Raw genomic sequence first — 24889 nt, forward strand, 5'->3', positions numbered from 1 at the left:
TACCGTTTGTTGCTTGTATGTGTGGAAGGAATACTGATTTGTTGTTGGTTGAAGCATTATTAGTTCTTTTGGAAACCATAAAAGAAATGGCATTTACATTTGCTTAGATTTCATCGAGAGAGAGAGAGATAGAGAGAGAGAGAGAGAGAGAGATGGGGGAGAGAGGGAGGGGAGAGAGAGAAGGAGAGAGAGAGGGAGATTGACATGAAGATGGATGGGGGAGAGAGAGTGAAGAAGAAAGAGACACAAAGAGACAAATACATACATTATATAGTATTATATAATATTGAACATTACTAACCATAGTGGAAGAGGAAGTAAAGCTTTTACAAAAGGTATAAGAAGTTGGATTTAAAAAGCCATGAATATTTTGGTTTTTCATTGAAATAGATGCATTGATTTAAATGTGGATGTTGATTCCTAATCCTATTTGATTGATTGCACTAGATGCATTGATTTAAGTGTAGTTATTGATTTCTAATTTTATTTGATTGCTTGTACTATATGCATTGATTTTAGTGTATATTTTGATTTCTAATATTATTTCATTGTTTGCGCAAGATGCATTGATTTAATGTAGATGTTGATTTCTAATCCTATTTGATTGCTTGCACTAGATGCATTGAGTTCAGTCGAAGCACAAATAATAATTGACGACATTCATTGATTTTTGTGTTACAACATTTCAACCATAAATAAAATACTTGATTTTTCATCATAAATAAAATGTTCACTTACCTGAAATGTTTGCTTCTTGAAATTGTAAACATTTGTAATTGACTACATTCTTATTATTCCCATTTTCCATCATTTAGTATTGTTAGCCACTTTGCATTCAAACGAGGTAATAGAAAACAACAACCATTGAAACTTACTTGGGGTTTAACACTCTATAAATCACAATGATCGACTTTGGAGAAAGCTACTATTAATATTGGGGAGCAAGAGAGACAAGGTATGACATTCACTGCAATAGCTCGAGTTAAAGATTTGAATAGTCAGCGATTTCAACTACCCTTTTCATATGATCGATATTAAAAGATGTCAAAACTAACATGTGTGAAAATAAGAACAATAGAAGAAAATAGTTTGGAATTGATCACAATAAAGACTATTTGTAATTTACTACATTCTTATTATTCACATTTTTTATCATTCAACACTACTACATTGTCACTTTGCATTCAATTTTTTTTTATTTCATCATTTAAGTTATTAACAGTCTATGTCGTCTCAACAAACTAAGGTAACTAAGAAAATTTCAAATTAAAATGACCATATTAATCTTAGACATATTTAAAATTATCAGAATAATTAGATGTTTAACAAGTTTTGTGTGATCATGCATGACTGAAACCAACCTAGATCCATCTTAACTGCAGATTTATCAAGTGCCGAGAGGGATCAAATATCTCGAGGTGCAAACCTTTCCTCAAGTTTTGCACTCAAAAAATAGGTTTGCACCTCAAGAGATTCGATCCCTCTCAACGCTTAATAGATCAGGGATTAAGATGGATCTAGACTGGTCATACATCATTTAGAATGAAGCAACATATTCAAAGCTCTGTAGTATAAGAAGTACTCACTAAACACTTCTAACTATGCAAGAATATGAATGGGCCTTTCTTTGAATTAATGTTTAAATGATTATGATGGAATCACCAATGATAACCATGCTTTATTGGGTCTTGTCATTAGGAATATTGATTCATTTATAGGTTGCAAGCACTTATGCTTTATTGTTTACAACGAGTCCTGACTCCCATGCATATGTAATTGACTAGTTTCCTTTGGGATCAAAGATGATCCCTTTTTAGTTACCACCCTTTATATGATTACTATTATTGACACATCCATATGAAAACCATATATAGGATGGAGAGGAATATTACACAAGAAATAATATTATCCCTACAACCAATTTACTTTTATGTTAGTAGGAGGGGTACTACATCTGTGGATGACTCTGTTGGCATAATGATCGTGGCATATTAGGAACATTACACTACCATGGGATTAGCTAAGGCGAGATAGAAGGATAGGAGATTCTATATCACAATTTTTTTTCCAAAATATTACACATATGCATATATGATTGTTTAACACATGGGCATAAGACACATAGAACTACAACTCGTTGTCTTGACATAATTTGGTTATGATAATGTCACTACTATGGATAATAGACAACTCGTTCATTTTGTGCAATAAACATGCTTGATAATGATTAAGCTAGGAAATTGTTTAAATCCATTTTAATATTTCGAGAAGATTAAAATAATATATATATTTAAATGTAATCATGAAGGTTGTTTTTTGAATTGCTCAGATAATTGTTTCAAGGTTTGCATCATCTTGTCGAGGGTGATGCAAGATAGAATAGTCCTTGAATGTATAGTTAGACATATATTGCTTTCTCAATGTCAAGTTTTCCTCTCCTAATAGATTTGTGTTTGTTTAAAATGGAGTCTCCATGGTTTGTCTAACAATGATTCATACATTTTACCTATGTTAACCATTACTATTATTTTTTAAACATAAATATAAGAATATTATATAACCATAAAGGAAAATTTACAATCTTTTCTATATTATTCAAGGTTAGATATTCAAAATTTTAACCCTTACCATTCCAAGCATAAATTCAAGGTCAAATATCACAATGTTAGGTAAAGGATATATACTATCATAAATTGTTTACATTATTTATAAAAAACAATTTTTTTCTAATTTTTTACAATAAAAATTATACACGTGTTTTTATTTCATTTTATTTTTTTCAAATTTCAGTTAAATTATTATTGTTGAAATCTCAAATAATAATAATCATGTTATTTTCTTTTATAAAATAAATTATTTTTAATTTTTTAATTAGTCAAATTAAATTAATTTCATTTTTCTTTTAAAGAAATTAGAGAAAAAATTATAGTATTAGTTTTTGAATCTAAACAATGCCTCTATTACACTTCTTTAATTTCTCTTGAAATAATGTCTACATTACACTTCCAAGGAAATAGGGCAATGCATGTCTTTTTTTTCTTTGTTTTTGTTTGTTTGTTTGTTTTGTTCTTTCTTTTAGTGAATAAAGATACTTTTTTTGTTATTCAATATGAATAAAAAAAAGTATGGTTTGAGATTACAAAAGTTTGTAATTTCCGGACTTATAAGGTGGTTGTTAAATAAGCAATTAAAAATAGTTTTGAACTGACTGGGAAATCTAGAATTACAATTAAAATTGTTGGAGAAAAATAGTCAAAAGACACAGGAAACATGTCCCATATAAAGATTACATGTTGACTGAAAAATTTTGTAAGAGCAACATGTTCCATATAATGTTTTTATGTTAACTATTAAAATTGTAAGTGGAAAAAAGAAAAACTATAAGAAAACAGTGAACAACATAAACAACTGGAGATTTCTATCCTTTGATTGTTTTAAAACTAAAGAGATATAAGAAAGAATGTTGCTTGCATAGTTGTTTTAGATATGATTTTTTTTACCATTAGCCAAAAGTATTTGTGGGAGAATTTTGGATGGTTGATCCATTGAGTTCTTCGTAATATATATGAGACAGAGTTCCATTTAGAGAGCTTTTTTGATAAGTTGTCAACGGTTGCATTGAACTCTTTGTAAATATGTTGGAAACTTATTTCCTAGAATTCCTTCTCCTTCTCCTCAATTTTTTTCTTCCATGGTACAAGTTTAAGGACCTCTAGTTGCTACTTTCCTGCCAATCAATCAATCACACACTTGGAATCCCCCAAAATTTGAATACTTTTTATATTTTTTAATGAATCTAGGAACATAAGTACCTAGGCAACAATTAATCTCGCTTTAGTGTTTATACTAATTCCTAAACCAACTCTGAAAAGCATGGCTTTACCCCAACCATTTTGATCATGCACCCCCCCCCCCTCCACAATATTTTTCTTGTGTTGCACCATAAAAGAAATCGATCATATACTTCTAGAGCAAACAAGGGATGTGTGTTCTTCTTAGATTCGTCCAGAGTTGTGACAGGGAGTATTCCCTGTAGTGAGAAACAATCCTGATAGAGAGATGAAGAATATTCAAGTTTACATTTTTTACTAGTATCTTGTTCCTTAGAAGCCAGATACCCCAAGCAATAAAAATAGGGAGAGAAAAATTACTTTTAAATTTTCCCACCCAGAATTGTAGAAATTCCACAAATGAGATCTGTGTAAATTATTCTCTAATGCCCAAGACCTTCAAGACCAAATTCCAGACTTTTTTTAGTGAAATGGCATTGAATGAAGATGTGATCAACAAATTCATCCTAATTTTTACAAAGACAACATTGGTTTGGGCCTATGAAACCTCTTTTCTACAAATTTTTCCAGGTTAGAATTTTGTTTTGTAGTAGTAGCTAGACAAAACATTTAATTTTATTTGGAATGTTCCATTTCAAAATGTTGTTGGTCCACCATCTCATATCCTGCTCCACAACTAAGTACGCAATAACTTTGTATGCCAGATTTGCTTTAACCCTGCGCGCAAAATTGTCCCAACTCCATACCAGTTGATCCTCTGAATCATACAAGCAAACCCCATTTATATTTAACTCCTTGGTGAAGGAGTTCCACTCTTCAGCCAAAGATTCTTCCAAATCTAAATCTAAAGATGACAACCATTTACCTTGAGAAGATACATCATTTAAGCATATATAGCCTTTGGAAAAATTATAAATCAAATATGTTGAAAACTTATAGACACAGGCCCCTCCTATAAAGGGGTCCTTGCCCAATATCACTTTTTTTCCATCTCTAACCTTTCAGGCCATCCAATTAAATAGGAAGAGAAAAGAGTCCATAAGTGCCTTCCAGACAATGGATCCCTTGTTGTCATGTTTTTTAGTTGTTCCTCTAAGCCAATCCACCACCAATTATTTCTTTAGATAATTCTCCTTTACCACTTGACTCCAAAGACTACCATCAAATAGGCCTCTCCACCAATGCTAATGCATTGCCAAACCAGGAAATATTCTTGAAGCCCCATCCTCCAAAATATTTTGGTTTTGCAAGGGAGGCCCAACTTGCAAGGTGTATCCCTTCTTTACTCATTTTGATAGTCCATAGAAAGTTGTACATTCTTCGTCTGATATTGTTTAAAATTGATTTTGGAATTTTGGAAATCGCAAGCCATAAAATTGGGATATTTTCCAGCACGGATTTAACAAGGATCACTCTTCCCCCTAATGATAGCCAGTTGTAACACCACAAACTGATTTTCTGTTCAATTTTTTTGAGAAGCCACTTCCAGTCATCTTTAAGATAACCATTTGGCTTCAGGAAGAAACCAAGGTATTTAAAGCTAGATTCCATAACATCCATTTGATAAGGAAGAATAGACTAAATGGATAAGAGAAGCTCTGCACTGACTGCATTATGATAAAAGGATGATTTATGGACACTAATCTCCATACCAGAAGCCTCCCAAAATATGTTAATGGCCTTAAGGAAAGCCTTCCATTCCGAAATAGAACCTACCCCCATTAATAGAAAGTCGTACACAAACAGTAATTGAGTGATAAATTGATTACATGAGATTTTAATTCTTTTCATGTTTCCTTCATGCCTTTTCTTTCAGCAGTAACAGACGCAAGCCTTCCATCACTCGCAGAAATAGTAAGGGAGACATAGGACACCCTTGTCTAAGTCCTCTTGAGCTGGGGAAGTTACTTGTGGGAGAGCCATTGGTGATAACAAAGAAATTTGTTGACATTACACAACCCATAATCCAATTGGTAGTCTCCAATCCCATGCCAATTCGAAGGATTGATCGAAGAAAAGTCCAGTTTACTTTGTCAAAGGCCTTACTTAGGTCCATCTTAAGGACTAAGGCATGCACCTTTTTTCACTTAATAGAGTGGAGGACTTCTTGAGTGATGCCAACAGTGTCATGAATCTGCTTATCAACCAAGAAACCAAATTGGTTAGGGGAAATTTTCTCAGCAAGGATATGCTTGATCCTATTAGAGATAATTTTTGAAATGATCTTATAAATCAAGTTACACAAAGAGATGGGCCTGAAATAAAATAAAGTATTAGGTTTGGAGCTTTTGGGGATCAAAGTTATATATGTTGCATTAATAACTCTTGAAACTTTCCCCAATCTTCTAGATTCCTCCACCATATTGCAAAGATCAGGGCCCATCAAATAAAAAAAGGAAAGGAAGAGTTTGACAGTCCAGCCATCGGGGCCAAGACTCTTGTCTTTGGTGAAATGCTTCAATACCTCTTTTATTTCATCAAGTGACACCAGGCCACCAATCCTGGCAGAGTCTTCAATACTGAAAAATCTTGGGAAATTACGAATGGTCTAAAGTTGAGAGCTAATAATGGAAGATCATGGATCACTAAAAAGGGTGGAAAAGTGAGAGGAAGTAACAACTTTGAGATCATGTTGGCTTGTGGCAATCTTTCCATCCTCTAATTCCAACTCCCAAATAGAATTAATGTTCCTTCTATGATTTGCATAATTATGAAAAAAATTAGTATTACCATCCCCCTTCTTGATCCAGGTAGCCCTACTTTTTAATCTCCAAGACTCTTCTTCCAGTTTTAGAATCTGTAGTTTCCTAGCTTCCATGGAACACATTCTCTGAACTAATTTAGCTAGAAAACATGAATCAGAAAAGGACTAAGAGATTTTTCGTATTTAGCTTCAATATTCGTCGGTTCCTCCTTTTGTTCCTTTTTCCTAATCCACCACCGTCCATTTAAGTTTCATAATTTTATAGACAATGTATTCCATAGCAAAGAGGGCATATTTATCTAAAATATTTTGTCAAATACTCTTCACCAGCTCTCCAAAAGACTCAAATTCCAGACATGTATGATTTAACTTGAAGGGGTATTTGTGAATATGACTTGCAAAGTTCAATTCTAAGAGCATTGGAAGGTGGTCAGATAGTTTATTTTGCGAGATCCAAGATCTGTATCTCCCCACCTTATTCACCAGATGGTCAGCTAGTAAGAACCTATCAAGACACTTTGCAATCCCTTCCTCTCCAATCCTACCATTTCTCCAAGTAGGAGCTAAAGGAAAAGGGGAAACATCATGAAGATTGTAATGTAGTAGCATCTATGAAAAATATGAGGCCATAATGTCTGAGTGGGCGTGGGACCCCGAAGACTCCCCAACAAAGATATCAAATTTTAAATTATCTGCAAAGGGGAGATAGGGATCCGAGAGAAATCCACTAGATTGGACCTTGTCCCAAAAGTATCACCTTTCTCTATAGGGGTCGTAGCAGTTAACTAACTTGATCAAGTGAGGGAATCCTCTTATGTATCCTTCTAGAATGATACCAACATAAGAGGAGAAGGCCTAAAAAGTTGCAACATGTGGGTTCCATAAGGAGAGAATTTCCACAGACACACCAACAAAGTCCATGGAATAGGAAAACCAACTCAGACACAAGTATCATATGGTTTCTCTAGCCTTTCCTCCATAACCATTGTCTCTTGCAACAATATAATAGATGGTCTGCATTTTTCCACTAGCCTTTTGAGGGAAATTATTTTAGAGGATCCCCCAAACCCCCTAATATTTAGGGACAAGATAATCATTATGAAAGAGCCTTGGAGGGATTCTGCACTCTAAGGGCCCTGGAAACAATCTCTCTATCTATAGGAGGAGGCAGATTAAGGCCTCCCTAGATAGCCTCAGAAGGGACCCCATCCCTAGCCTAAACTTTTTATTTATTTTATATATATCTCTATATATATATATATATATATATATATATATATATATATATATATATATATATATATATATAATTTATTAATTAATTAATTTAATTATTTATTTTTTATTTAAATTTTTTTTTTAGTTATATTTTAGAAAGGGTTATTATCAATTGATGAATGGGTAATAGGAGATACCCCTGAGAAAGATGGGATGGGAGTCAATTAAGAATATCCTTATAAGAAGGAGCAAAGGGCTGGCAATTTTCTAAAGGAATAATTGCATGTTGATCCAACTTAGTAACGGAGAAGGTCCCCGGTGAGAGAGCAGGATCAAAACAAGGTTCAAAGTCTGTAGAATTTGAAGGTCTGAGAACATTTGATGAAGGAATATCTAGACAAGTTTTGAAAATCAAAGTCATAGGCTTACCCTCCCTTCTTAGAATAGGGTTATGGCAAGGCCCGAAAGTATAATTTAAAAATTTGTTATTAATGGCTTGGTTGTCAAATTTTAATTCCAAAACATTGTTAGTAATAAGTCGAGAAAAAGATGAGTCATTAATCTTGTGTTTAGGTCTTGTTATAGATTTCTGTTTTAGATGATCTAGCAATAAAGAGTCCTCATATTACAATGGCTGAATAAGAGAACAAGTAGATAATGAAGACTACCCGACCTCCACATCACTTCCAAAAGAGTGCACAGTAGTATGAATAATGTCATATCCACCTGTGGTTGCCAACTCTAGTGTATTTCGACTTTCCTCCACATCTTTATCATCTTCCTTTTCTGCAGAGACCATAGAGAAGGGCACATCTCCTAGAATCGAATAGGGGTCTTCATCCAAAACGATCTGAACATTAATGGGTTCATTCATCACAACCTGGAGTGAGGGATGAATTGTTATCATCTTTTGTCTGCTTCTTTCACAGTCTTTGGACTGGAAGAGACCGACTCCTAAACCCCCGAGGTCTCGAGTAGATGTGTGGAAATAATATGTGACACTAAAGGAGAAATGGAATTAAACGGACCTTGTTAGAGTTTTTGTGGGCTATAACCCCAATGAGATGGTAAATTACAGGAGCCTACTAAATGACCCACAACTGAATAGTTTAGGCATCTAAAAGGATTTTTCCAAAAATCTAAAGGTTGCAGGATAACATTCTCTCCCCATTGCATTTTTAAGGTCCCAGGAATTCCCTCGAAGATGTCCATTTCCACCAAGACCCGAGCCATTCTCTTATTAGCCACAAACAAGGAAGATTCCTCCAGGAATACGAATCTACCAAGTGAGTTAGCGATGTTGATAAATACCTCCTTTGACCATAATTCCAAAGGAAAACCTGGCAACATCACCCATAGGTTCCTACGATTTTGCTAGTCAGTTCTTGGGCAGAAAGCTGGATATCAACATTGTAGCCGCATGGTACCCTTGCCAATAACCACGACTTATTTAGGATCAATTCCATATCAAACTCGGTCAAGAAATGGAAGTGTATCCATTTGTTCACCATAATACTAACCATAGGAGTATATCCCATCAAGGGGTTTCCAAGTCTCCTTTACCCAAGAGATAATCTAGGAGTAGTTCAAGGTGATATAACTAAATTTACCAACAAGAGCTCGCCTAGACAAAGATTCCACTATGTCCATGTTCACGTCTAACCCCAGGATTAATTCCTTCATTTTTGTTAGAGCCTTGTAGGTTTTCTGGGATCGTTTCTTTTTTTCCCTCTCCCCATAACCCTTCCAAAGAATCTCAACTCCTCTTGCTCCTTTTTCCAGCAATAGTGCTTGTGATGATTGCACCACCCTGACATCTTGGTTAGAGGACCTCTGCATATCCTCTGGCTTTGGTCGGACATTGTAGGATTCCTGTGTATACTGACCCTTTCTGACTTTCTGTGGTGTAGAACCAGAAAATATTGTCACGTCATTTTGTAACCAGGGAAAAAAAGAGGATGTCTAGGCACGTGGTTCGAGAGCTCGTAGTAACCTGATATAGTTGTCACAATAAAACCCTTAGAGAAATTTAGTTGAAAAGTAGGAGCTCACCTGGAAAAAGTAATACCAAAAGTAGGAAAATAATGAAGTATAGGTGGCCACATATACCTTCAGTTCATAGGATAGGGACCTGAGAACTTGGTTGTAAGAATACGCTGCCAGTACTAGGCTAAGGAGTATGTCGTCACTAAAACCCTAGACTATAAACTTTCTCCATTGTCGTCAAACCCTTGTTATTCAAATAGGGCAATGTATTTTTAAAAAGCTAAAGGTTACAACCCCATATATCTCTTAGGAAGTCATTCAGTAACAAATGCATGGCTTCTAATTTTTGTGTATAAGACAATTCTAAATGTTTTGTAGCAATCTCTCTTTCTTTTTCTTCTTCTTATTTTATTTTTAAGAAATTTTATGTACTTTTCTATTAATTTAGAGAACAACAATTACATACAAATTATGTACAATAGAAGACCAACTTCACTAAAGCGACTACACAAATAGTATACCAATCCTATCCAAAGCATCAAACCAACCACTGATAAAGCTAAATAGTATTTTATGAAACAAGCTTATAGCACTGAACATTACCAAAAAAAACTCAAGAGTGTTTAACATTTAATATGCAGTAGTAAATTACATACTAGATCCAACATTTTTTTTTTAATCCATAATGCCCACAACATGCTAATATATCACAGTCCAATATAATAATTACAATTTTTTTTTAAACATGTCTTTCTAAGTGAAAGTAAAGTCGTAGACTTTGTCCTGTCAATGGATTACTGAAAACATGAGATAAGAGGAAGACTCCCCCTTCCTATCAAAGTGGTGCCCTACCATTCTTAAAAAAAAATAAAGCCTTTTTCCAATGAAAGTACCCTTTTCAACAAGGAATCCGCGTGTGAGTTGCATTCCAAATGAATAAGCTAAAAAGATAGATTTTTTTTCTCTTTATATCTATAATCCTATCCTTCTAAAAAGAAAAATTTAACACCTATAAATTTGAAGAAATTGACAACCAATCAATTATACATTTTGAATCACCACAAACTTGTAAATAAGGAAAGCTTTTGTAAGTTGCAAAAATAAAAGTGCCCAACCAATAATGATTTCTGCCTTAGTGTTTATTCTCGGTCATATATTCAGCCAAATGTAGAATAAATGACTTCTTGAGAGTTTGATAAACACACCCCCATCACATAATCCTGCTTGAGATGCACCATAAAAGAACCAAATATAGCAAAAAAGAGATATGACATGATAACTTATATTTCTGACATACTTGGTTTTAGGTAATCTCAAAAAATCCTTAAAGAAGCCTACAATCCGCTGAAATAGTTTTTTCACGTTTGTACTATAGATATTAAAAAATGCCTTTGTTTATCACTTTTGAGATACCTCAGGCTATAAATATTGGCAAGGTTTTATATTTGTCCATCTTTAAATCCCACCAATGAAGGCAAGATTCAAAATAATATGAAGATCTAGATTCCTAAAGACTTTGAACATTTAAGGCATCTTTCTATATAACCTTAACAAAGGTGCAATGTATGAATAGATGGTCCACAAATTATGGCTCAACATTACAAAGATAACAGACATTCAAGCCAATGAAGTCCCTTCTTTGTAGATTATCCCACGCAAGAATACAATTACCTAGAGTGAGCCAACAAAAGCATCTAAGTTTTTGTGGCAAGAACCACTTCCATAATTTCCTATGCCACCAAATATCTTTGTGATCTAGCGAGGAAAAGGAAATTGATTCATAAGCCAATCTTGTAGTAACCTAGCCTAAAGAGGTATTCCAACTCTAGACTATGGAGTCCTCTTCTTCATTTAGTAGGATTCTGTTAGAATATAGGCCCCTTGCAAAGAGGTCCCATTTAGCTGCCAAGTTCCCTTGTATACCCAAATCATCTATTTTTAAAGGGGGTTGTACGAGTTAGATCTCTTAATATGGCTCAACTTGCGCAAACCCTGTGCGTTTAAGAGGGAAATCATCTCTAGAGAAAGTTTATAAAATTCAACACCTCTTATGAAGGGATCCTTTCCAAGGATAATTTGACTATCCTTACCCACCTCCTAGGCAAGCCAAGTGAAGAGCCAAGGGAAGGATTCCATAAGGCCTGTCTAGGTGATAGAGCCAAAATTATATACCTGCTTGACATAGGATCTCTGTTATCGATTACATACCTATTTTTAACATATTTTTCCTTGATAATGAGATTCCAGAGACCAAAACGAGTCAATGGTCTCCAAAGGCTCTTTGTATAGAGAACTAAACCAAACAAGTGTAGATTTTTGAAGCCCCAACCCCCAAGGTACTTTGGTCATGATAAAATTCCCCATCAAGCCAAATGAATACTTTCCTTTTCCTTTTTTCCTATCCAGAGGAAATTAAACATTCTTTGTCTAATTTTCCTTATAATAGATTTAGGGATCTTTGAGAGCGTTAGCCAATACACTGACATACTCTCCAACACGGACTTGGCCAAAATCATTCTACCTCCCAGTGATAATCACCTATGACACTAGTTACTTATTCTGCTTTCTACCTTTTTAATTAACTAGGACCAATATTCCAAGTGGTAATAGTTTGGTTTCAAGTAATATCCCATATATATGAATCCTTTCTCTAATTCTTCCACTTTATAGGGAAAAATAGATTTAATAGAGGTTAAGGTCTCTTCCCGAGTCCTATTTTGTAGGAAAGTAGATTTTTGGTTGCTGACCTTCATGTTAGATGCTTGGTAGAAAATATAAAAGATTTTGGAAAAGGTCTTTCGTTCAACAACACTACCTTCCCCAAACAACAAAATGTCATCCATAAAAAGAAGATGTGTAATATACAAAGTCTTAGACACCTTAGCCCCTTTTAAATAAACATATCTTTTGGCTTTAATGGTCACTCTACTCAAGCCTTCAATGACAAGAAGGAATAACAAAGGAGAAAGTGGGCATCCTTGTCTCAAGCCTCTAGTATTGCTGAAGAATCTAGAGGGAGAGCCATTCACTAACATAGAAAAAATTTCTTATTACACGCATCTTATTATCTAGTTTGTGACCTTCGAGTCTAAACCAATTTGGAGGAGTACCGACCTATGGAATTCCCAATTAACTCTATTGTATGCTTTTATCAAGTCAATTTTTAAGACCATGGCTTCAAGCTTTTTAACCTGAATAGAATGAAGAGACTCTTGGGCCACTCTAATGGCATCATGAATTTGACGACTAGAGAGAAAACCAAACTATTAAAGTGAGATCAATTCTGTGAGATTACCTTTTAATATGTTTGAGATGATCTTAGTAATTAATTTGTAAATCAAGCTGCATAAAGAAATTGGTTTGAAGTCATTAAAGGTCTCTGGTTTGGAACATTTGGGAATCAAAGCATTAAAAGTGGCATTTATGGCCCCATAAACCAACCCAATTGTTTTGGCCTCCTCCATCACTTGCAATATTTCTTCTCCAAACAAGTAAAAAAAAGCAAGGTAAAGCTCAACAATCCACCCATCGGGTCCTAGGATTTTATCCTCTGCAAAGTATTTTAAGACAAATTTGACTTCTCACAAAGTTACAGGGGCACCAACCATGGTTGAGTCCTCCTCCTAGAAAAAACGAGGAAAGTTTTGAATAACTTGAAACCGGGCTTCAATCAAATTATTACTAGGGTTTTGAAAAGGCTAGAAAAGTGATCCTTTATAGTCTTCCCCAAATACTGTTGTTGGTTACAAGCAACTCCATTTGGTGCCTTAATATCCCAAATAGAATTCAAGATTCTCCTAAAATTTACAAATTTATGGAATAATTGTGTTTCCATATCCTTCCTTTACACAAACATCTCTACTTTTCAATCTCCATTCCTCCTCTTCAACTTCAAGTAACTGGGCCTTTCTCTCTTCTAGGTTACAAAGGTACAATTTCACTTCATCAGGAAATTTTGAAGAGATATAGGAATAAAAAGTGGTGTTATACTCTTGTTCATTAAAACCTAAATCCCTCTCCCTCTCTTGTTGTTTATTCTTTCCATTCCTCCGAGTAGGGGCCATGGGAATTAGACAAACACCAATAAGATTTTATTTTTGAATTAACTGAGAGAAGATTGGAGTTAAGGGGTCAATATGAGCATTTACACCACATATATCACTAGTAGAAGTAGTGAAATTCTCCCCAGCTAATATGGGAGAATGTTCCATTAGCAATCCACTATCTTGTAGCTATTTCCAAAACACCTATATATCCACTTATGACCCATAAAAATTAACAAGCAATATAGCGTTATCCAAACCTCTTAACCAACCTTCCAAATTTATTCTAGCCTTCAAAAGAAAGGGTCTAAGTGCAACATCTCTTGGATTTCACATAACAAATAAACCCCCAGAATGCCCCACTGCATCTACAGTACAAACATACCACCCAAGACAAATATTGAAAAACTCCTCTCAAGCTTTATCTCTTGACACCATAGTTTCCGATATTAAAATTACAGAAGGTCTATGTAGACCAACAAGTCTCTTGAGGGTACGTTTTTTGGGAGGTCCCCCAACTACCTCGATACTAAGAGACATTAGTGTCACGAGGAACCATATTGGGAGGGCTTCTTCGCTTTAAGTGCCCTATGTTTATCAGAAAAGTTTGTGACCTCCTTAAAAATTTGTCCTTGGATAACTCCTTCATGGGCCAACTCTTTCTTGTTTTGTTTTTTCTTTCTAATAGTCACATTATTAAAGGAAGTTTTCATATCCATGGACTCTAGAGCCAAAGAGTGCAGAGAGTGAAAAACAAATAGAGGGGATAGATTTAAAGAGTCCTTATAGGAAGGGCGAAGAGGGAAAGAGCCAAGTGCAGAAGGGTCCCCCATCTCTGGGCTTGTAAAAGATTGAGGAGTTAGGGAAGAAGAAGCACGATCAAAAGGAGGGGGAAATTAGAAAACCTTCCTGAGGAATGAAAGGTTTCAGGACGATTTGTGAGACCTCAGGTAAATAAAGAGGTTTTTGGGGAGCCAGAAGATCTTAAAATTAGATTATGAAATTTTTCTTCACTCATAAGATGACACAAATTACCAGGAATAAAATATTTTTTGTTCAAGGGGGGGAAGTTTTCATTATACAAACATTTTAGAGTTTGGGATTTATACACAAGGTTATCAATATAATTTTGTTTTATAACAACTGAAAGGGAAGAGTTGCATTCGTTTTTATCCAGTGAAAAATGTCTTATGAATAAAGAGCCTGAATTAACTTCTTGAGAAAGCTTTCGAGAGGGAAAAGTCTTTCCTAGGAGATGTAGGAGCATAATCAACCCCAGCTTTCAACCCAAGAACTTGCATCATGTGCTCTACCTACTGCTCTTTTGAGCATGATTATAGGATAGTAAGGGGCTCCAGTGATCCATGCCCAGTGAGAAAACAAGATCCATCACAAGGGGAAACACAAGAAGTATTAAGCACACCCCAATGTGAAGTAAGCAAAATCTACTCTATGTTTATAGCCCCAACTAAATCTAACAAAAGAGGGAGATCTCCTACTACAAAGCCATGGCAAGGAGGCTTAATTGAAGTGCTTAAAGGCCACCATGTTGATGGGGAAAGCGAGGAAACCACATGATTCCCCAAACCAATTGTGGAATCATTGACTTGGCCTTCTCCAAAAACCATGTAACTCTTCGACACCTTAGAAACCACGTCATCAATTTGCTCCCTACAGGCTCCCACAACATCCTCCACATATATTTGTATTTCTACTAATGAGAGTAGGGGCTCCCCCTCTCGAAAGACCTAGTGGTATAGGAAACTGCTTGAAAGGACCTCCACTCTAAGGACAATCAAAGCTCCATGCCCCAAGCTTGATTTTGTAGAGCCCAACACATCAGGAACTGTCACATTATCTTCAAAACACATAAGAGGAAGTTGACTATAACCTAGGTCAAGAACAAGCTGTTTTTGAAACCCTACCTAGATTAATTGAACAATACGCTTTTAAATGGCTTGACTGATGACATCACAAACATCTGAACGAGACTTTCCAGAAATCTAATGGTTGACAAAAATAATTTTCCCCTTGAAAAATATTTAACTTCATTGGAAGCCCCAGGGATACACAAACTTACTGATGTTGTTGGCTACTTTTCAACAATCTAACGGGTCCAGATCTCCATAGGAAACATGCCATCTCTGGATTCAAAGATAGCCATGGCTAATCACTCATGCCTTCTTATGGATTAGATATAGGTCTATTTCATTTAGGAAATCAAAGCACATCGAGTTGTTCATGAGTAGACTAACACTTAGTGTATAGCCAATCAATGGCTTCCAATTCTGAGACACCTAGTTTAAAATCTGCTCCTTGGTGGCCACAATGTAATAGAATTTTCCCATCACTGCCCTTGTCGCCAAGCTATGGACTCTACTCATGTTGATGTCACTCCCAAGAGTAAGGGTAGGTTTATCTACTCAAGTTCTTAGGACTTTGGGGGGTCTTTTAGTCCTCATCGCTATCCCCCGAGAATTACCTTTGTGTCGAAGAGGCAAACTCTTCCTACACTGTTCACAACTCCCAACCTCTCGCTCTTGATCCACCAAATCACTGTCTAGGGGATTGTTAGAAACCCTCGACTCCATATGCTTTGTTTCACTCGGGTTTCTTGACATCACATGCATGAAGGGCGAGGCCAGGGTCCTTCACCTACCTGAGAAAAACCATGGAATTTATGAGTGGGTGCCACCTCCTATCATTTAGTTTTAGTCGCTGGTGACTTGAGTGTCTTACTCATCACACCCTTTAAGGAAACATTAAGTAGCATCGAACCTGCTTACAGACAAAGCTTCTCTAAGTTCAACTTCTCGGTCATCACACATTTCACTATCTTACCCATTTTTAGGGGAAAAACAATAATTTCGAGTCTTAAGACTCGTTCTCCAGGAGACCACTGGCATTTTCCCCAGAGGACAACTTTACAGTTCGATTTGACCACTACAATATCCCACTCTCCTTTGCCTTTCACACCAAAAGTCCAATAACTACCCTTGTTTTCAAAGAACCCTTCAATCTAACCCCGGGAACCAAAACCTTAACCCTACCTGAACCCACTTTACATACAACGACTCCTAGTTTATCTATCTCTCGGAACCGAAACCCTAACCCTTACAAAAACAATCAAATAAATTTGCAACTCCTTTCTATTTACGCTTTAGTTGCTCATAACCTCTGATTTCGTGTCATATGGTTAGGGTTTTGCTGTTACAAATTGCTTTGGAAATTGTCTGGAAATAGTTCTTTCGCTGCCTCATTTTTTCACTCCCTTTTGCTTAAGAAAGGTCACATATTAATTTTCTTAGCATATGCGAATAACTTTTTGGCTAGTAACCTACTTCATAATCCTTAATATTCATTTTTTTATATTCTTTGTTTCATGGCCTAAGGTGCTATTTCGAGAGGCCTATACGATTGATATATTTACTTCACCCCTTGTATTGGACCTATCCTTGTCTCCAATGTTGTTAGGATATTCCGACACATAGGAAATAGTTAAGTTCAACTTGGTCTAGTATAGAGTTAGGTAAAGTGTGTTTCTTTACCGTTGTACATTTTGTAACTTACAATCCGACGGTCACGATATGTAGTGATCCGACGGTTCATTCTCTCCTCGGTATTACCGACACTTGATCCGTGGCTTGACACCCGATTGGTCCATGAGTTCTATTTAAAGCGCATGGAGGGTCATTGTTCGGGTAATCCGTGCATGAGAGAAGCTTATGTAAATTTTCATTCTTTGATTAATAAATTGCCTGTAGTACCCACGTTGGGACAGGGCGTGGACTGTTTCCCTCTTTGAGGGTTTTAACCACGTCAAAATACTGGTGTATTGATCTGTGATCTGGTTATGAGCGGTGTCCTTTTGGTGTTCTTTCTGAGGAACTTACCCTGTAAATTCCTACATGGTATCAGAGCTATTTAAGGGCCGCGTCCGTTGGTGATCCAAATTTGAAGCCGGTAGAACTGCATGCGGCTGTCGTTTCCTAAATCTGCTGTTTCTGACTGCTTTCGGGCCGAGAGGACTGCTCTGTTGCGTTCGGAGCATCTGTTCCAGTGAGGAACCCCTTTCGTTTCACGCGAAAAGGTTTCCGGTAGCCCCAGCTGCGTCATTTTTCAGATCGGGAGGTATACAATGTTTTTTGCAGTTTACTGTTATTTTCTCTCTGCTTATTTCGGTTTCGGCTTATTTAGCCATTTTTTTTAACCGGATCTATACCTTTCATTTCTGCGTATGCTCTTTGCCCTGCGACTCTGTGCGATCTGGGCAAATCAGAAACAGAAAGGAAGGATTTTTCTCATGCGTATGTTCTTTTCCTTGCACCTTAGTGTGATCTCGGAAAATCAGAAACATTGAGAAAAATATTTAGTTTTTCGGCTAAAGCTAACTTTGAGATTTTTTTTAAAAAATTTCTAGTTTTTTGGCTAAAGCTAACTTCGAGCCGCAAGGTTCGTTTTTCTTTGCATATTCGTGTTGGGGTTTGTGTTTTGTGTTTTGTAGGGAAAAAGAGCTTTCTCAAGGCAAGCACGCAAACCAAGGCCCCCCCTCTCTCTCTCTCTCTCAAATTTTTTGTATAGATCAATTGGTTCAAAGCTATTTTAAGAGAGTAGAGGTCTTGGGTTCAAGTCTCCATTTTGTGGGGGCGGATTTTTTCATTCCTGCACATTCGCGCACTTTGCCGGCAACGTCAACAATTTTTTTTCAAAAAGCCATAACTTCTTCATCTGGAAGCCTTTTTCAGAGCCGTTTTTTTTAAAACCGCCTATTTTTTCGAGATCTATCCATTGGAACACTTACTTTCAGCATCTTCAGCTTCAGTTTTTAAAAAAAAATGGAAAGTCCATGCCAAGTCATTCTTGACAGCACTAACTACTTCCAATGGGTAGCCTACATGGAAGATTTACTTAGAAGTAAAGGTCTCTTCAGAATAGCCACAGACCAAGAGAAGAAACCAAAAGATGAAGACAAGGCTGCAAAATGGGAAAATAGACAAGATCAAGCACGTGGTTTGATAGGGATGTCTATTTCTCCTGATCTTAGATTCCACATTGCAGAACTTGAGACTCCTAATGAAGCATTAGAAAAACTCGCTAAAGTTTTTGGGATTAAAAATGAAATTAGAGCCCATCAACTTGAAAATGAGTTGCTTACTTTGGATCCTAATAATTTTTCTTGCATTGAAGATTTCTTGTCCAAATTCAAGACCCTTAGATATCTCTTGGAAGGTGTTAAAGTTAAGAAAGAAGATGGTAACCTTATTTATTCCATCCTTACTAAGTTGGGACCAGCTTACTCTGTATTTGTTTCCACTTTCCATTCTACAAGGGAAGCTTTCATTTGTCAAGGAAAAGACTACAAGGCCCCTTCCTTTGACTCCTTTTGTGATTCCTTAATAAGAGAACAAGAAAAACTCTTACACCTTGGTCTTCTTAATCTTGGAAACTCTTCCACGAAAGCGTTAGCCGCCCAGCAGCAACCAAATTCAAAGAATCCTAAAAAGTCATATCCTCAAAAGAATGGTCCTAAACGAACTCAGCCTCAAAATGAAAGATCATTTCAGCAAAATGATAAGACCAATAAAAACAAATGGAAGAAGACTGATAGACATTGTAACTTTTGTAATCGAGATGGCCACTTAGAATCTAAATGCTTTAAGAAGATGGAAGCCTTGGAAGCCGCAATGAAGAAACATAACATCCATGTGGAGCCTACTTCAACTTCAACTTCCGGAATGGCACTTTCTGCATGTCGTTGTCAATCATCTCAGTCTGGTTATGCATTAAATGTATCTTCTTCTTCTTCTCATTCTCATGAGTGGCTCATTGATTCTGGAGCCTCTTATCACATGGCCAAAAACCAAGCCATGTTTTCTTCTTTAAATGATTGTAACACCAAAAATATATATGTTGGTGATGATAGATCTCTTAATGTTGTAGGGACTGGAACTGTTCATCTAGACAATGGTCAGTTTAATGATGTATTATGTGTTCCAACCTTATCCTGCAACCTTCTATCTGTATATCAGATAACTCATTCAGGTGAAGGTAAAATTGTTGAATTTTCACCTCATGATGTTGTAATCAAGGATCTAAGAGATCCTAAACAGATTCTAGCTACTGGTATTGCTGATGATTCCACAAGGTTGTATAAGTTTCACAACTTTGGGTCATCCAATCTTCCCTCAGTATTTGTTGCTCATAATGATGAAGTGAGCAAACTTTGGCATGAGCGATTTGGTCACTTAAACTATCGCTCCCTTCAGCATCTATGTAAAGAAAATATGGTGACAGGTCTTCCTATGGTATCTTGCAGAGATGGTGTTTGTTCCGGATGTGTACTCGAAAAACATCATCGGGACAGTTTTGACAAACGTGCCTCTTGGCACGCCTCAGCCCCTTTACAGCTTGTGCACAGTGATTTATGTGGTCCACTTCCTGTTGCTTCATTCTCTGGCTGCAAGTATTTCTTAACTTTCATTGATGATTTCTCCAGACGCACTTGGGTATACTTCTTAAAACTCAAGAGCGAAGTATTTAACACATTTTTGGCCTTCAAAGCCTTTGTTGAAAAACAATCTGGACATCAAATTCTTAAGCTAAGAACTGATAATGGTGGAGAATATGTTAAAAACACATTCATCAACTTTTGCACCGAAAATGGAATTCAAATGCAACATACTGTTCCATACACTCCACAACAAAATGGTGTAGCTGAAAGGAAAAATCGCACCTTAAAGGAAATGGCTAATTGTATGCTGCAATCTAAAGGACTCAGTCTTAGTTTTTGGGCCGAAGCAATTAATTGTGCAAATTATATAATCAATCGCACTCCTACTAAGGTTCTAGAGAATATCACTCCAGAAGAAGCTTGGAGTTCCATTAAACCAGATGTAAGTCACTTTCGTGTGTTTGGAAGTGAAGCATGGGCCCATATTCCAGATGAAAAGCATAAAGCTTTAGAACCTAAGAGTGAGAAATGTACTTTTGTTGGATATTCTGAAGATGTAAAAGGTTATAGACTTATTCCATTTAAGTCCAAAAATGTTATCATTAGAAGAGATGTAAAATTTGATGAAAATAAATCGGCCTGCGAGCCTAGTCCGGCGGATGTGCCACCTCTTCCTATCTCTTCTACTTTTGAAAACATTTCTTCTTCAGATGATGAAAGCGAGGATGATAATCCTCCCCCACCTTCTCAGGATCCTCAACTTCCAAGATGGGTCTGTGCTACTCGGGATGCAGCAGGTGATCTTGCCGTGATCCTACAGATCAGCGACGTACACGTTCTCAGTTTGAAAGAGCCTCTTCTTTACTGGCTCAAGCTCCAGTAAATCATGATCCTGACACTTTTGCAGAAGCTTCAGGCCATCCACATTGGGAAGCAGCTATGAATGAAGAATATCATTCATTGTTGACAAATGATACATGGGATCTTGTTCCTCTACCAAAGGGACGCAAACTTGTTAGATGTAAATGGGTTTACAGAACCAAGTATGGACCAGATGGGAAAGTTGATAAACATAAAGCTCGTCTTGTTGCTAAGGGCTTTTCACAGGTTGAAGGCATTGACTACACTGAAACCTTCTCCCCTGTTGCCAAAATGAACTCTATCCGCCTTGTTCTTTCCCTTGCTGCCTCTTTAAAATGGGAAGTCCATCAGATGGATGTTAAATCTGCCTTCTTGCATGGGGACTTGCAGGAAGAAATCTATATGGAACAACCCATTGGCTTCATACAAACAGACTCCAGCCTTGTTTGTCGACTTAAGAAATCCCTTTATGGTCTCAAGCAAGCTCCTCGGGCTTGGTATGCCAAAATGGATAGCTTTCTTTTAGAATCTGGCTTTTCTAGGTGTCATTCTGACAATACTGTCTACACCAAGAAAGTGGGCAACTCTCTTATCATCCTTGTTCTTTATGTTGATGATCTTATTCTTACTGGCAGTGATCCCAACCTTATAAACCATGTGAAGTCCAGCCTTAAAAAGAAATTTGAAATGACAGACTTAGGACACTTACACTATTTTCTCGGTCTTCAAGTCTTGCAATCCAAGGAGGGTATTTTCCTTTCCCAGTCCAAGTATGCTTGTGATATTCTTCGTCATTTTCACATGGAAGACTGTAAGCCAGCCCCTTCTCCCTTTCAGTCTGGAGTCAAACTTTCAGTCTCTTGTACTTCTCCTGAAGTTGATGCTACCTTATACCGTCAACTTGTAGGAAAACTCTTGTATTTAACCCATACTCGTCCTGATCTTTCCTTTGTTGTTGGCCTTGTTGCTCGTTTTATGCAAAACCCCCGTGAAAGTCATTGGAAAGCAGCTAAAAGAATACTTCATTATGTTCGAGGTACAGTATAGTTTGGGATTCATTACAGTGCCAAAGCAGCTCCTTTGTTAGTTGGTTTCACTGATTTTGATTGGGCTGGTGACCCTGATGATCGGAAGTCTACTGCCGGTTATGTCTTCACTCTTGGTTCAGGACCTATTACATGGGCTTGTAAGAAACAGGCTGCCATTTCTCTTTCGTCAGCAGAAGCAGAGTATCGTGGTGCCGTGGAAGCTAGTAAGGAAGCCTTGTGGCTTCGTCAGATCCTATCAGAGTTTGGCTTTGAGCAGCAGCATCCAACCACACTTTGGTGTGATAATCAAAGTGCCATTCAGCTATGCAAAGATCCAGTCCAGCATCAGCGCAACAAACACATTGAACTACACATGCACTTCATCAGAAAGCTCATTCATGACCATGTTCTTGAAGTGCAATATTGTTCAACAGATGATCAGGTTGCAGACATCTTCACAAAGGCTCTCACAGAGGCGAAGTTCACTAAACTTCGATATATGCTTGGAGTTCAGGAAGTTGTCACTAAGGGGGGATAGGCTCTAGTGCCTCCTTCCTTCTCCTATTGTGTCATATTTGTAAATCCTTCAATCATATCCCAAGTTGTTCTTAAGGGGGGATGTTAGGATATTCCGACACATAGGAAATAGTTAAGTTCAACTTGGTCTAGTATAGAGTTAGGTAAAGTGTGTTTCTTTACCGTTGTACATTTTGTAACTTACAATCCGACGGTCACGATATGTAGTGATCCGACGGTTCATTCTCTCCTCGGTATTACCGACACTTGATCCGTGGCTTGACACCCGATTGGTCCATGAGTTCTATTTAAAGCGCATGGAGGGTCATTGTTCGGGTAATCCGTGCATGAGAGAAGCTTATGTAAATTTTCATTCTTTGATTAATAAATTGCCTGTAGTACCCACGTTGGGACAGGGCGTGGACTGTTTCCCTCTTTGAGGGTTTTAACCACGTCAAAATACTGGTGTATTGATCTGTGATCTGGTTGTGAGCGGTGTCCTTTTGGTGTTCTTTCTGAGGAACTTACCCTGTAAATTCCTACAAATGTAGTATTCCTTTATTGGTGTGAAAATTTCATTTAGAAATTACTTTTACAATTGAATTATATAATCTTAATAATTAAAATTTGTTTGATGATGAATTGCAGTGAGTGGTTTGAAATGGGTCGACATAAAATTTGATATGTGATTTATTCGGAAATATTTGTATAAATTTAAAATTGTGATTTTAATTAATTTGTAATAAAATTCAGGTGAAAAATTAGAACATGTTTAAACTATAGTTATAGTAGTAATTTTCACAATATTTTAATATTTTGTGATGGTTTCTTTCACGATATTTTATGGGAATAGTCTTTAAGTGCAACCTTTTGGAGTTTATGGCGGAATTGGACAAATTTTTTTATAGCTTGTCGTTTAAACTAGTTTTTTGACTACATATATATATCTTCAATGCCCTCAAAACCCTGAGCCATTTAGATTGTGAAAAATTTACCTTTCAAATTTATCAATTCAATAACGCCCTAAAAACTTGAGCCATTTAGATTGTGAAAAATTCAACTCTCAAATTTGTGAGAAAATAAACCATAAAATTAAAAAAAGTCAAACCAATTAAATATGCACAAATTTCTAAATGTTCAGCTGTTAAACTATGCCGATTATTAAACTTAGATATCACATGGCTCGATCAATCTACACCTGGTGATACAAACACGCCTGTTCGTCAATTTAATTCAAAATCTAGCACCATTGGCACTTCTCTCTGAAATTTTTCTCTGCGTTTTATTTTTAATAAGAATTTGCGTACGATGGAAGAAGGTTGGCCAGGGAAAAAAGAGAACCAACACACAGCAGAAGTGGGTATGGGCACTGGTGCATCAGAGAGATGGACTGCCGCCATTAGTAATTTATCAGAGATGGGCTCGACCTTGGACTCACTGCAGAAGCTTCTTCTTCAAAAGGCAGTCTATGTCGATGAAGAAGCTTTTGCTCAGGCATCTTCAAATTCTGTTCAGGCTCGCAATGCAGTGGCAAGTATACCCGAATGATATTTTTGTTTACTTTTCCTTAAAATTTTCGTTTTGTAACGATATTAAGCCGCTCATATGATGCATTAATGAGTCACATAACATATTTTGGACGCGTCTGCATATTGTTATTGTGTATTCAACCTGGAGCAGAGAAGTAGGTTTTGAAATCCTTGTCAGCAGCCTCGGCATATGTTCAATTAAGGATAGCGGTAATATTTTTGGCGGTTGCCCTGAATTCAGTGTTGGGCTGATCCACATGCTTAGTAAGGGTTGCGCAGATCCAACGCTAATTGAAACCCTAACTTGTACTAGAAGGCAATACTTATTTTCTTAGGGCAACTTCGTACGTGCAGATGACTTAAATTTATTTCTGAAGTGGCTTCAGAGAGCATCCAAGGCTTGCAATTGCCTTTTGGCGGTGGTTGATAGCTATGTTACTGGCATCGAGAAACAGGCAAAGCAATGAGAAACGAGAACACTGTAATTCCCACGTGCTAGCACACTGCGACTCATCCACACAACACCACATCACAGTTTCAAATCTGATCCTCGCCCTCACCCTAAAAATTCCTAGAAAAAAGGGGATCCAACTAAGTTTTTCTTTAAAAAATATACAAAAAAAATTAGTTGGATTGGAGTTATATATATCTTGCATTTTAAAAATATGCAAGGCTCAAGCCCAACCTTCCCTTGAGTCTCTTGCTTCTCCTCCAATTCACGAGGAATCTAAATAAAGATGGTCAACTGGAGAAACATACGTG

General features: G+C 36.7%; 1 protein-coding gene across 4 annotated transcripts in view; it reads left to right on the top strand.

Moving 5' to 3' along the window:
* The first annotated feature begins 23752 nt into the window (after positions 1-23752).
* LOC149263406 (tropomyosin) overlaps positions 23753-24889 on the top strand; it is a 166468-nt gene continuing 165331 nt past the window's right edge. For 3 of the 4 annotated variants that reach the window (XR_016259259.1, XR_016259260.1, XM_089426227.1), the window contains exon 1: positions 23756-24128. Coding sequence is in view for 2 of the 4 variants with exons in the window: in XM_089426227.1 (XP_089282353.1) it covers positions 23907-24128 (222 nt within the window). In the remaining 2 variants the exon portion in view is untranslated. Of the gene's footprint in view, positions 24129-24889 lie in introns of all 4 variants that reach the window. The other variant, XM_089426230.1, reaches the window with a different exon arrangement.

Source organism: Pinus tabuliformis, chromosome 6 (assembly GCF_031772625.1).
Source record: "Pinus tabuliformis cultivar Carrire ecotype Pingquan chromosome 6, CPIR1, whole genome shotgun sequence".
NCBI lineage: Eukaryota > Viridiplantae > Streptophyta > Pinopsida > Pinales > Pinaceae > Pinus > Pinus tabuliformis.